Source organism: Silene latifolia, chromosome 1, assembly GCF_048544455.1.
Source record: "Silene latifolia isolate original U9 population chromosome 1, ASM4854445v1, whole genome shotgun sequence".
Taxonomy (NCBI): domain Eukaryota; kingdom Viridiplantae; phylum Streptophyta; class Magnoliopsida; order Caryophyllales; family Caryophyllaceae; genus Silene; species Silene latifolia.
In genome coordinates, this window is record NC_133526.1 from 194,787,966 (window position 1) to 194,803,168 (window position 15,203).

At 34.5% G+C, this 15,203-nt stretch overlaps 2 protein-coding genes across 2 annotated transcripts; both read right to left on the reverse strand.

Moving 5' to 3' along the window:
• Positions 1-337: 337 nt before the first annotated feature.
• Positions 338-1,183, reverse strand: LOC141590356 (uncharacterized). Its single transcript, XM_074410954.1, has one exon. The coding sequence runs from the start codon at positions 1,181-1,183 to the stop codon at positions 338-340; it is 846 nt and encodes a 281-aa protein (XP_074267055.1).
• Positions 1,184-9,790: 8,607 nt separating this feature from the next.
• Positions 9,791-13,697, reverse strand: LOC141590360 (abscisic-aldehyde oxidase). Its single transcript, XM_074410957.1, has 9 exons — positions 13,684-13,697; positions 13,275-13,350; positions 12,865-13,074; positions 12,437-12,655; positions 11,399-12,364; positions 10,875-10,970; positions 10,692-10,790; positions 10,411-10,600; positions 9,791-10,172 (listed from the first exon to the last, which is right to left on the reverse strand). The coding sequence occupies exons 1-9, from the start codon at positions 13,695-13,697 to the stop codon at positions 9,952-9,954; spliced, it is 2,091 nt and encodes a 696-aa protein (XP_074267058.1). The 3' UTR covers positions 9,791-9,951.
• Positions 13,698-15,203: the final 1,506 nt, after the last annotated feature.

Consider the following 15,203-nt stretch of genomic DNA (forward strand, 5'->3'; position numbering starts at 1 on the left):
CAGCTTTGACAATCTGTTTGAAGAATGCCGTTACCATAGCAGGATTGACCTCAATATCTTCATCATCAAAGTGATCCTCTTCTTCGAGTGGATTGTCAGTCTTAACATTCGCAACATACTTCCTTCCTGTAGGTCCTCTGTTATTTTTCTGACCAGGAAATCCATGTAACTGATAACACCTGGTGACAGTGTGTCCATCTCTCTTGCAGTAGGTGAAAGTCATCTTAGGTCTCTTGACATACTCTTCATCTGAATCTTCCTTCTGAGTATATCCAGTAGTTGATCCAGCAGCATTGTAAGTAGGCTTCTTATAACCATTATTGTAATTTGTAGCAGTCTAATCTTTCTTATAACCATTGTTATAAGCATTCTTCTGAAAGTTATTTCCATTGTTGTTCTTAGCAGAATATTTCTGATAGTTTTGCTTTGGAAAATAGGATTTGTTAGCTCCCAGAGCAACCTCTTCATGCATTTCAATCTGTTGTATCCTGAAGAAAGCTTGATTAACTGTCGACAATTGATCTGAGGCAAGAATTTGACTCCTGACATTATCATACTTTCTGTCAAGTCCCATGAGAAAATCAATCAACCTATGCCTATTATCTCTCTCCAGAATCTTCTTGAGCAGGCTACAGGAACATTTGCTTAGAGCTCCACATTCACAATCAGGCAAACTATCTAAAGACTGTAAATCCTCCCAAACTGACTTCAATTTACCAAAATAGTCAGCAACGGACTGATTATTTTCTTGAATTGTGTGCATGACATCTTTTCTCAGCTGATATAGAAACGGAGCATTAGCTTGGCTGTATCGTTCCTTAATTTCATCCCAAAGCTTCTTTGAAGATTGCACATACAGCAAACTCTCTAAAATCTCAGGAATTAAGGACTGCAGAATCCAGCACATCACATTATAGTGTACGCTAACCCAATCTTGATGTGTTGCTGTTGTTTCTGTAGGTTTAGGATACTTCCCTGTGATGAATCCAAGTTTATTTTTGGAGATTAAGGCCATTTTAACAGCTCTCGGCCATTTGAGATAGTGTTTCCCATTGAAAGGTGAGGCAACAAGATTTAATCCTGAAGTATCATCCGATACAAGATATAAAAGATCTTGCATTCCTACAACTCCAGTAGTAACACCTGAATCGATGTCTGATCCGACGGAATTATAGTTTGTCATTGATGAATTTGAAGTAATTTGATCTTAAAATGGAGAGAAAGACTAAATTTTTGTGTTTTTGTGATTTTGCAGCGGAATTTTCGAAGAAAATGAAGAAAAACAACAATTTGTTGTGTGAAATTGCGTGGAAAAGAGTATATAGAAACTGCTAGGATCAAGCCTTGCAGCTCTGATACCATGAAGAAAAGCGTTTTTTCATGGAAGCCATTGATGAATGTGAGAAAGTTTCGAATTGATAGAGTAAAATGTAAACAATTGTAGAGAAGAAAGAGCTAAATAAAATGTAAATTTGATTATGAAAACTTAACTTACAAACTGTTAGTTAAAAGTATTTATATACAAATCTGTCTAACTAACTTGGAGGAACAAAATATCCGGATATTATTTGTTAGTCAAAGGTCCTACTCAGTTCACCATAACAGAATTCTGTTATGCTGACTCATGTGTGACTCATTATAACAGAATTTGTTATGTTGACTCATCGTAACAGACTATAATAGCATGTCAACTATACTCTAGACTCTTAGGTCTTTCTACTAGGTTAGTATCTATGTTAGGAGCACGGCAACGTAGAGTAGAGGTAAGTAGGCTAGTGTCAGCATTATGTCAGCAGTGTACATCATCATGTACACCATCAATATCTCCAATACAAACTAATCTCAAAAATCACATATTTCCTTAAATTATCCGAAAATCAAATCATCAATGCATTGATTAATTATAGATACTAGGAGTTAACTCCAATAGTTGGATAGATTAAGGATTAAACTAAGGTAGTTGTGGTATGAATTAGAGGGAAGGGAAACCCTAGAAAAAAAGGGAGGAAAAGTTGTAGAAAATGGTGAAGAATATAGAGGTGTGTTGACGAACGCGCAACAAAGAAAGAACGAGGAAAACATATGACTAACTTTTCTTTTATTTTACTAGTGGGAACTGCGCGTGCGCCACATGCGCGATATCAAACTTTTCTCAATTGTTGTGTTAATTGTACTCCGTAGTTGATTTTAAAATTCAAACATTTAACATTTTTCAATTTTAATTTCTATCTAAGCATGTTTAACCGGAACAAAAACTCAGGAGCATAGCATCTGAAAACACAAAAAAACAATCCACATATAAAACCATCGACAACAATGACTCTTATGCGTCCTTCCAAAACTTAGTTTGGGATAGCGTCAAATTAATATCCATTTGTGAAATAGTTGTAACAGAAGTCCGTGCAAGATGGTTCGTCAAACACTGAAGCAAAAAATTAAAGTAGAGTCCGAGATGTACAACAATGTACACCATTAAACATGTATTAATACTACAAGATTTGCAGGATTTCAAAGATGGGACAAGGATGGGAGAAATCAGGAGTTTATGTGCTCCACATAGTTGGGGTCCTGTTATTTCGACCCAACTACTGAACCTCGAACACCGAACTTAATACGAACAAAACACGAATGTCAGCAATTCAACAACATATCAGCTAGAGAATGATGAACCCAAGTTATAGATAGCGATGAAGGGCATTAAGACACTAGTAGTCCAAAGTTTCCCGTCTTTCTCCTCTACTTCACTTATCACTTTCACAACTTTCCCAGAACGATCCTCCAAGATCTGCAAGATTTCATCAGCAGGGTTGTACTTGACGATGATGCCATGAGGAAATCCCCTAACGAAGAGTATAAACAATAATGAGAGAGGGATAAAAAATTATACCTAGTTAAGGAAAGAGTTGAGAAAATTTGCTTTAGAAAAAAGATGGAAACCCTAAATAAGTTGCAATAAATGAGACCTCTCTGAAGACCTCTTATACAATGTTTGAATGCTAAAAGGCAAAATCTTTTATTAATTATTAACTAGTTTTATTACCCGTGAAACTCACGGGAATAGCTATATTGTCATGTTGGTTGTGTTATGCAAGCCCGGATTTACGATCGCACTGGGCCTTAAGCGAAAAAAAGAGATCGTAAGAAAAAAAAATATATTAATCAATACGTATATTGTCATAATATATCGTCAAAGTAAATATTTATTGTTATATATATGACCACAATTTAGTAAAATTTTGCCACGGTTTATTAGTGTTTTGCAACGATTATTGTTATATTGTTTCTATTTGTTTCTTTTTTTATGATGCTACCCCGTCTCGATCATTTTTCTACCTTTTTTTTGTTATTTCATTAAAAAACAATTGATCTATGTTATTAATTCAACCTAAAATAATATTTTCAAAATAGAATTTTCTACATTTTTGTTTGCGAACTATAACTCAAGGTAAATTGAATGATAATATTTTTCCACTACAATGCATTTTTTTGTTTAATACTCCCTCCTATTCACCATTTTGTTCCCCTTTGTTGTGGACACAAGGTTTTAGGAGGGGATTAAAGTATGAATTGTGAGTTGGGTGGGTTTTGGTGATAGAAGAGAGTAATGAATAATTAGGAATTAAATAAGAAATTGTGAGTTGGATGGGGTTTGGTGATAAAAGAGAGTGGAATGAATAAAATAAGAGTGAAAATTTCTCAAAAAGGAAAGGGAAAAAAAACCTAAATAATCCGTATTGAATGGTCCTCACGTTGTTCGTATTGAATGGAACAACTAACACTCTCAAAAAGTGTAATTTCATATTGAACAATGATCACTGAATACTTTCATCAATTAATTAATTAATCTCAGAAAGTGTAATTCAGTAATCAACACCGTGAAATTATAAGCATTACAATAAAGTACTAATAATAGATATTCATAGAGTTAGACAAGTTCAAGATTCGACAACGTAAATAAAATAAAGTACTAATAATAGATGTTCATAGATCTAAACAAGTTCAAGATTCGACAACGAAATACGGATACAAATCTCACAATACTTGGTACGAATAATAATCTACCATCCATACTTATCTTCTAAATCTCACAGATACAAGTATGGGTGACTAAGGATTGTAAAATGCGATGATGGGGTTCATTGTCTTCCCACGAATTTTCGATAATTCAGAACGGGTCAACGACTCGCATGTAACGATTGTCTTGATCATCGACCTCAAAAACCAGATCATAACCGCTATCTACAACAGTGACTGCATGGGGGACTGTGCCCGGACGCCAAGAACATCCACGATAAATGGTACCGGAAAGAGGGGGAACGGAAGGGACGGGGTAAAGCAAGCGATAAAAGGTTCGTTTTCGTCGAGTTCCCTCAAGAGTATCGGGACCTTTACGACTTGACCATACTTGTGTACCTTCAGGTGAAAACGGATACCTGGTTGGGTGGTGGGAAACCCCAACGCTATGGCGGCCTCGAGAACAAGAATGACATATACGGGCGACCGGAGAAGAGTTTCCCCTAAACCGGTCCCTCTTTGTGGGGTCAAAAACATTAAAGTCACCCGGCTGCTGATACCTCTTTGCTTGTACGATCCTACGGCGATAATCCATACACCTAGCAACGTGGTGGTGGAAACAAATATCTGGAAATTTGGTTAAAAAAGCATTTACATATGAATGGGTAATTGATTGATCAAATGATTCTGTTGTTGATGTACATGGTCAATAACAAGTTGTTGGCAAATTTACATTTTGTTGGGCCTACGCCAATCATCTGGCCAACCCAAGTGATAATGCCCCTAAATAAAAGCCTAAGAAGTAAAAAGTAAGCACTAGCATTTGACCGTGCTTAGAACTTAGTCACCCATAAGATAAATAATTGGTGCAACGAATAGAAACGAGACCAACTAAACAATTTAAAAAGTGGTGATTTTAGAAAAACCTTGTAAATAAATATACTTCAGGTTATCATTTTTTAACATAGATAAAATTATCAATTTTACTCCAAAAGTGATCTCGCTATACGGACCGGACCATCTTATGATATAAAAATTAGTGAATACTCGGAAAATAAAGTAATATAACCCCTCATAATTTCTCCTTATTTGAAAGCTTTTATGTGGTTTAGATTCAACTTCATTTGAGGTAGTTTATTTTATGTGGTTTAAATTCACTCTCAAAAAGAAAAAAAAAGTGAGAAACATAATACTTTATAATTTATTTATTTAGCCACAAAAAAGAACAATGTTTGAGATTTACACATTTTGCAAATGAGAATGCTATCAATATAATTTTACAGATCTAGTGGGTGTGCATATGAATAAGGAAGTCTACATTTATTAAGCTAATAAAATAGTATTACGAGTAGTCTGGTGAGAGCAAACACTACTTAAGTCAAGGGTGGGTTTTAACTTTTAACAAGCAAACGGATAGTGTTATCACCTGATTGTGGTGTCGGCTTTCTGAGAACCTGATATCCATTTAGCCCATTGATCCACGATTTCTCACATCGTGTGCGGAATAACTCGTATCGCTTTGCCCCTCCCATATATCTGTTAATTTTACATGCAAAATCAAATCTTAGATAGTGCTTTATATTTATTTAGAGATTTCAACATTTTAAACATAAATAATAACCTGATAATAGATCTAATATATACTTTAAGTAGTAATTAAAAAAAACAATAATGAGAAAGGGATAAAAAATTATACCTACTTAAGGAAAGAATTGAGAAAATTTGCTTTAGAAAAAAGATGGAAACCCTAAATAAGTTGCAATAAATGAGACCTCTCTGAAGACCTCTTATACAATGTTGGAATGCTAAAAGACAAAATCTTTTATTAATTATTAACTAGTTTTATTACCCGTGAAACTCACGGGAATAGCTATATTGTCATGTTGGTTGTGTTATGCAAGCCCGGATTTACGATCGCACTGGGCCTTAAGCGAAAAAAAGAGATCGTAAGAAAAAAAATATATTAATCAATACGTATATTGTCATAATATATCGCCAAAGTAAATATTTATTGTTATATATATGACCACAATTTAGTAAAATTTTGCCACGGTTTATTAGTGTTTTGCAACGATTATTGTTATATTGTTTCTATTTGTTTCTTTTTTTATGATGCTACCCTGTCTCGATCATTTTTCTACCTTTTTTTTGTTATTTCATTAAAAAACAATTGATCTATGTTATTAATTCAACCTAAAATAATATTTTCAAAATAGAATTTTCTACATTTTTGTTTGCGAACTATAACTCAAGGTAAATTGAATGATAATATTTTTCCACTACAATGCATTTTTTGTTTAATACTCCCTCCTATTCACCATTTTGTTCCCCTTTGTTGTGAGCACAAGGTTTTAGGAGGGGATTAAAGTATGAATTGCGAGTTGGGTGGGTTTTGGTGATAGAAGAGAGTAATGAATAATTAGGAATTAAATAAGAAATTGTGAGTTGGATGGGGTTTGGTGATAAAAGAGAGTGGAATGAATAAAATAAGAGTGAAAATTTCTCAAAAAGGAAAGGGGAAAAAAACCTAAATAATCCGTTTAAGGAAATAGAGAAGAAAATGGTGAATAGGAGGAAATATATTTTTTCTCTCTTTGTAATACAATTTTTTTTTAAAATATTCTTGCAATACAATTTTTTGTATTGTATGATAATTTGAATTTTTAAAAAAAAAAATTCATTACATTATATTATTCTTATAATTGCATGCGGTGAAAGATGGGTATATATTTCAAAAAAATCTTTGACGTACTATATGAAATGTATCTAATTTAATTAAATTGGGGATTTTATAACAAAGAATATATAAACAATTTAAAATTAGGGTGATGTAATTTTTATTTTTGTTTGACTTATTCCAACAATTAGCGTCGTAATTTAATGTTGAGTTTGAATATTGATTTTGATTTTTTTTTTATTTATAACAACAATTAAAACGCCAAAGGTAATTGTTTAATTTGCTATTATTAATTTGCTTTTAACATTTAAAAAAAAAATCATTAGTTTCTCATAGCGTAAAATTAGAATGATGTGAATTTTTTTTCTTTATCTTATTCTAACGATAAACATAGACATTTAAATTTTAGTATGTATCTTAATTTTTGTTTGTTGTTTAATTTATTTTAAAATTAACACAAAAACTTACGAGAGACGGTCTCTCAATAGCGTTATTGAGACACCTCTCTCATAATGGGATGAGGGACCTACATCATTTATTTATATTCCAATTATATCTCTCACTAAATTAGTGAGAGACGGTCTCTCATGAGACCTACTGATATAATATTTATATTGAAGTTCCGTCCTTGGTCAGGTTTATCACACGGCGCTATCAATTAAAAACTATATAGTATAGTTAATTTGTATTGATTATATAGGTGTTGTTTGGCCTGACTTTTAGGAGTGCTTTTCCAATAAATAAGAGAAAAAGAAACATACATCGGATGTACTGCCTCCAACTTTTTTGTTTTTTGAGCATAAATGTATTTTTTTTGAGCTTATTCCCTCAAACTTTATTTGTTTTTGAGCATATATGTGTATTTTTTGAGCATATTAAAGTTTATAAGTTAGATTTTAATATTTTTTCCGTCAAAACTCAAATTTAACTAAACTTATACTAATATTTTTGAGTTTTATTGTAATTTTTTAGAGCATAATGTTTAAATGAATAAACTCATAAACTTCATAGTAAAACTCATAAACTTTAAAATAAAACTCAAAAACTTTATTAGAATGCTCATAAACTATAGAATTGGAAGTAATACATCAGATGTATAATCCTCTTACTGAATAAATAAGCACAAGCTAGCCCAAACAATCAATTTTGAAGAAATTAAAACAACTTCTTTTAAACCCAAAAGTCAATTTTGAGAGCCAGAAGTATGTGATGCTTCTAACTTTTACTTTTATTTTAGATGGTGTTTAGCCCGGCTTTTAGAAGTGCTTTTTCACTGAATAAGCACAAGTTAGACCAAACAATCAATTTTAAAGAAGTTAAAACAACTTATTTTAAGCGTAAAAGCCAATTTTGAGAGCTAGAAGTAGAAGCACCAATTGATGCTTCTAACTTTTACTTTTATCTTAAAGATTTTTAATGCAGAAGTGACAAATTGTATACTGTAAACATGTCAAAATAAAATAAAATTAATACTTATTCATTCATATTTTTTTTTCATTCTCTACAAATCGAGACCCATCTTGATATACTTTCAACAAAAATTTTCCGCTTATGTAAACAATCTTGTTGAGAAGTCATTTTTTTTTTTGATAAAATGTTAGGACAAACACCAACAGAAGTACTTATTAAAAAGCTAATTTCTAAAAGTAAAAACAGTTTTCCTAAAGCAAGGCCAAACATGCCCTTAAAGATTTTTAATGCATAAATGACATTGTATATTGTAAACATGTCAAAAAAAAAATTTAATACTTATTAATTCATATTTTTCATTCTCTACAAATCGAGACCCATCTTGATATACTTTTCAACAAAAAATTTCATTTTTCATCCGCATACATAAAAAGTCTGTTGAGAATTCGTTTTTTTTTTTTGTAAATTGTTAGGCCAACACTAACAGTTTTATCAATTTTCCTAAAGCGGTGCCAAACATGCTCTAATTACATTGAACTCTCTTAGTTTCCGGATTTTATAGTTCCTCAATTCAACTCTACTCTACCAATTTCAATTTTCTACACTATTTATAAGTAAACATTTATTTTCAATTTTCTCTCAATACATACGTGAATATATTAATGTGCGAACTTGTTTGATTCGTCTTTACGAATACATTAAAAATATACTAGTTTTAAACCCGTGCAAAATTGCACGGGTTTGTATTTAGGACGGTATGAATGTTATTTGACAAATATTTTATTTTTACATTTCTATTGTAATTATCTAATAGTTCTATATCAGTGATCTACATGTTTAATGTAGATCACTGATCTAACTGGAAATGAACATTCTCCACATAAATAGGATGCGTTAAAACAACAACTACCGGGTGAATGTTCATTTCCAGTTACAGACGGATTAACATCAGTAAGAGTTTCACCATATTCGGCACATAAATCTCTCACTAAGCGCTCAACAACATCGTACTATCTAGTTTTAATAATTAATTTAAGTTATTTAATTTATTCGCATTGTTTGTAGTAATTAATTTTATTAATTTCTGTAATATATTTCCATCATATGTAATTCATTCCCGTAATTAAATGTAATTTATTCTCGTAATTATGCAATTTTATTATTAATTATGTAATTTCATTGTTAATTATGTAATTCATTCCGATTATATGTAATTTATTTCATTTATTCCGATTTGTAATTCATTCCGATTATATGCAATTAATTTCATTTATTCCGATTGTATGTAAGTATTTCATAATTTTTTTAAAGACGGAATTTGTCGCATGGTTGTAATGGCAGACGATTTGAAGAAATAAATTCTTTGCACACCAACGGGACCCACCATAACCTGAATTTCAAAAAAAAAAAAAAAAAAGTTGTATAAATGACGTGGCGCATTCTCCATTCAGCATTGTCTTCTGAATTAATAAAGATGAGATCTTTTATAATTTTTGCAAATACGTAGTTAATGATATTTACCGTGTAAAACACACGTTGATAAACGTGAAAAAGTAAACTGGTAGAGTGGAGTTAAATGGAGGAAGTATATAGTATTGATTGATTGATTGGTATGGATGGCTGGGGTAGATTTTGTCTTTGGTTTTTGTATTGCGATCTTAGGTGGGCAACACTCCCGAGAAATATAAATTTTTATTGCAAATTAAAATGGTAGTAGTAATTTTTAAGCATTATTTTAAAAAGCGATTCACATAAGGGGGTGTGTCTTTTTTTTTTTGTACTGTGATAAGATGCAGAATAATGCATCAACTGCACAATTTATATCAAGTGCCCTAGTAACTCACGGCGAATTAACTGACAAGTGAGCTTCTCAAGTATGCTTCAACAATATTTAAGCCACAAAGCTCCTTCACAACCGGCATGGTTGCCGGAACACTCAGCTGAAACAATGACTCCTGACCGTCTAAGGCTAAGCCACCCCAAGAAGCAAGCTGCTTTCTAGCGTCTTTGACTGCTGCCCTTACTGCACAATGTACTGATGCTGCTAACAGCAGTGGTGGCTCTCCGGATGCTACAAAACAACGAAACAGGTAGTGAGTCAGTTCATGAATGTCTTAATAAACTAATAATCTGATCACTGACCATATCATATACTGTAATAATTTGTGGTAAGCAAATGAGAACTATCAGATACTCAAGGTCGCGCAGCACGACAGTCTTATACAAGACTTACAGTTACTGTATAAAGAAATACCCCAAAAACGAAAAGCCAAGACGTTGGATTGTTGGAATGAACATCATAGATATACCTTTGGATGAGAGAATTCGCTTCTGGTGGTGGCCGCTGTTCATCACCTCGACATTAAATTGTTTGGGTATAGTATCGACTGTTGGGATTTTGTAAGTCCATGTGCTATCAGAAGTTACTAGTCCTTCAGGATTACTTAGATACTCTTCCATCAGGAAAAACCCGATTCCTTGCACAAATGAACCTTCTATCTGTACGAATTAAATGCTAATTGCATGTTAAATCTTCTTACAGGTATGTATAGCCGTGAAGGCTTTTTGTAAATTTGCAGCCAAAATCAACCTGTCCAAGGTCAACAGCAGGATTCAGACTCTGTCCACAGTCGTAAATGATGTCAGTCCGTAAGATACTGGTTTCTCCTGTAAGAAGATTTACCTCCACCTGCGAAAACAGCATTGTAAAAACAGGAGGTGAAAGGAAAGGGCCAAGCACAACTGCAGACGCAAAAGTAAAAAAAAAGTTTACCTCACTGACAGCAGCTCCATAATTTAAGTATTTCATGGAAGTAAATTCAGGAACATAGTAAGTACTTGCGGACAGGCTCACTGATTGCATAGCCGCCTGCAATGAGAAATGAACATCATAAGATTTGATTCAGCCATCTCCTTACCAATTTACTTAGGTTCAGTCCAAAAGTATCCATGTGTGCGTTCAAGTGTCGGACACGACTAGTAATGAAAATGGTCATAGTTTGTCATGATGTTATGTGAAAGAACTGTCTCAACGAAAAGCCTACGCTCAAAATTGAGGCTCAATAAATGACTGTATACCATAATGCAGTAGCCAGACAACCTAAAGGGAACCCTAAGGATAGCTTTTATGGTAGCGGGTTTAAATTCCATATCATTATGTACTACCATTGAAAGATGTATCAGCTGAACTAGCTAACATCCGCACACAAAGCCCACATAAGAGCACAATATCTTACAAGATAGCAACATAAGTTCAAGCTCAATAACATCTAAGAAAGGCATAAAACAAGAAGTTACCTGAGCGATCAATGTTTCCCAGTTGACAGTCTGCATTTGTCCCTGCAGTCGGTCTCTGACAGCCGATAATCTGTCAACTAATAAACCACAGCAAATCCTAACAGCTTCACAGCTAGACTCTGAAGTAGTACTTCCGGCTGTTAAACCTCCTTGAATCATGCTTAATGTATCTGCTTGTATAACGCGTACCTTATTCAACAACATTTCAGACCCTGGGCACTGAATCAAACCAAGACCAAATGCCGTCACTTGCTGAACCTTTGTCCATAGACCTTGTCCAAGCTCAATTCCTCCAACTTCAACCACAATCGAACCATCAGGAAGAATGCTAACTTTGCCTGGTGTTGCTCTCAGCCGAACTTCCTGAAAAATGGGTATTCTAGAAATTCCCCTTTTACTCCATTTGTGAGCGCGGTTAAAACTTTCTACCATCTCCCTTCTTAAGTAAAAATTCGAAGAGGAAGCTAGCTTATCCCAAATTAAGGGTAATGTATATTCTCCTGGCTCTCCATAACTATTCTCATAAAACAAGCCTAAGCTGTCGAAAGTGTGAAGGTTCCTGATTCTGACATCATCAACATCAATGGAAAGGATAGAAGCGACATTTTCAATTATGGCTTCAGCGATAAATGACCCTTGAATATCACCAGGAGCTCTCATGGAAGTTTTGCTTGGATGATTGGTTTTGCATAGTTTGATATCAAATGATAAAGCACCCCAGTCATACTTCTTGAGTGCACCTATGAAATTATTCGGCATAATTGCGCTAACATCTGGAGCTATTCCTGCATTAATAAGTAAATCAAGATGCAAAGCTGTGATCTTCCCATCCACTTTGAATCCCACACTGTAAGTGATTTTCATTGGATGTCTTCCTCCTGCCCTTATCATATCAGTTTTGCGGTTGAGATACGTCCTAACTGGACGACCAAGCTTGTGTGCAGCCAGTGCACAAGCTGTCGTAACCTGCAAGTTACGAAATTGTTTTGAGAATTATATTTCACGAATTAATTATCGAGGTAGAGGCAAAAAGCTTACAGGAAAAGCTTTATAAGCCTTCCCACCAAATCCACCTCCAACTCTTCTGGTAATGACGCGAACATTGTGTTCAGGGATTCCAAGACATCCGGCAATGGTAGTATGTAAAAATTGCGGAGTCTGAACAGAACTATAAACCACCAGACAATTATCTTCATCCGGAACAGCAAGAGCAGTTTGTGTCTCCATATAGAAGAAGTATTGTGATGGAAGTCGGATCTAAAAAATAATACAAACAGGAACTCATTAAGAAGTCGATATAGCACCTTCATTCAGCCAGTCACATACCGAAAATGAAAGTCATGTAAACTAAAAAAAACAGTTAGATTAAATGTACTGATGATTAATTACAGATAAAATAAAGCGATCTCATCATAGACCGGTTGAGAATTTTAAAAAAAAGCATAATTCATTAATTTCATTTGTACCTCAGTAGTGAGAATTTTCTGCTCAGCTTTTGCCATACCCTCATCAAAGTTGCCAACTGGTTTCGAGCAGATGAAAGGTGGGATGTCGAAAAAGCTAGATCTCTCAACAGCATCTTCGACAGATAAAATGGGAGGATCCAAATTTTCTGTGTCATACTCGACTACTGCAGTTTCTGCTGCAATATCTGCATGTTTCTGTGAATCTGCAACCTGATATCAAGATTAAAAAAAAAAGTTAAGACTTTAAATAGACCATTAGTCTTGTATGAGATGGTTTCACATAAGTATATGGGTAGGTGAGTTCACATGTGAGAGTGTGAGACTGTCTCGTATACGTTTTGTGTTAAAAGGAAACACAGCAGACCTAGAGAGATCATCAGAATATAAGTATAACAGGAAGAATGACTTACAACTAATGCGATAAGTTCACTGTCATGAGCATAAATAACTACCATAACAAACTGCTGAGCTGGCATAACAGAATTGCTGAAAGTTAGGGCGAGTTAGTTAGAATAAGTTAGTTAGTCAATTGCTATAAATAGGCTCAAGTCATTCATTATAGAATCATCTGTTGTATTACATTCTCTACACTTCTTCTTCTAAATTCTCCATTAATCTTGTAATCATCAAGCTTCCATTAATAAAATTTTCTGCTCGATTGTGTTCTTCAAATTGGCAATCCTGCAATTAGTTTCTCGAATTTCTTCGAATTGATTCCTAGAAGTTCATTCCAAGTGGTATCAGAGATTCGCTCCTGGCAATCTCCTGAATCATTCTGAAAATATCCTTCAAATTCTGTAATAAACTCCATTAAAATACCTCAAACACTCCATTAAAACCTCTCTAGCAATGGCGACAAAAGCACAAGCAGCCCTTGAAGAGTTTCAGAAAAGTATGAAGGATTCTTGGACAGAATTTCTAGCTGAGCAACAAAGACAACAGAATGAATTCAGGGATGAGATGCGTGCTCAAAGAGACACAATGCTTCGAATTACAAATCAATTTCAAGAAATTGGAACTAAAGTCACAACATTAGAGAGGAATGCACTCAACAATGGCGACCACCTGAATAACAACAATGGAGGACAGCAATTTAACTCAAGTTTTGCCAGATTTTCTAAAATTGAATTTCCACGCTTTAATGGTGAAGATGTGCAGGGATGGGTTTATAGGTGTGAACAATTTTTTGAGGTGGACTCGACAAATGAAGATTTGAAGGTGAAACTTGTGTCCATACATTTGGAGGGAAAAGCTCCATTGTGGCATCAATCTTTGATGAAGACTAATCTACAAGGATTATGGCCTGTATGGGGAGTGTATAAAGCGGCAATCTTGGCTCGATTTGGGAGTCAACCATATGATGATCCTATTTCAGAACTAATGAATCGAAACATTCGGGAACTATTGAAGCATATCGGGAGAAATTTGATGCATTGTTGATCGAATCGATTTGTCGAAAGCAAGCAATCGATTGTTTTCTCGGTGGATTACAAACGACATCCGAGCAACTTCGTAAGAATGTTCAAGCCACAAACTTTAATTGATGCTTATACTTTGGCTCGATTACAAGAAAACACCTTAACTTGCATTAATAAGAGAAATAAACCTCTCTTGGAGAAACTCGTGACTAAATCTTTTACATCATATCGCCCACAAAACAGTCCAAAAACCTTTGTCAAACCCCAATGTTCAATTCAAAACCACCGGACAAAGATTGACCCCGAGTTTATTTGAAAGAAGGGCCAAAAATTTGTGTTTCTTTTGTCTGAAAAGTTTGTTCTTTGGTCATAAGTGCCCGGCTCGGTTTACCGCATTGAGGTGGTTCTGATCCACGAGAAGATGAGACAGTGGGGGAGTCCGAAGTTTCGAATTATGGCGGCAGGAGAGTAGTGGTGATGAACTACCTCCCTTAATCTCCCTAAATGCCATCATTGGGAATCTTTGCATTTCGGACAATGAAGGTCACGAGGGGAAAGTTCGTGGTACTTCTTTGAATATACTCATAGATTCAGGGAGTACCCATAATTTTCTAGATGAGAACACGACCATGAAATTGGGGTGTAAAGTTGTTCCAAGTTACCATGTGGTGTGTCGGTGGCTAATGGTGAAAGTATTTCTGACAAAAATGTGGTGAAACAATTTAGGGCGATTTGCAAGGTGAAACTTTTTTCGGATGATATCATGTTGGTGCCCTTGGGAACTGTGATATGGTGCTAGGGGTACAATGGCTCTCTTCATTGGGACCGGTGTTGTGGGACTTTAAGCGGCTCGAGAATGCAATTTCAAAGTACAAAGGGAAGAAGCATGTGCTAAGAGGGGGAAAGCGGCGAGGAGTAGAT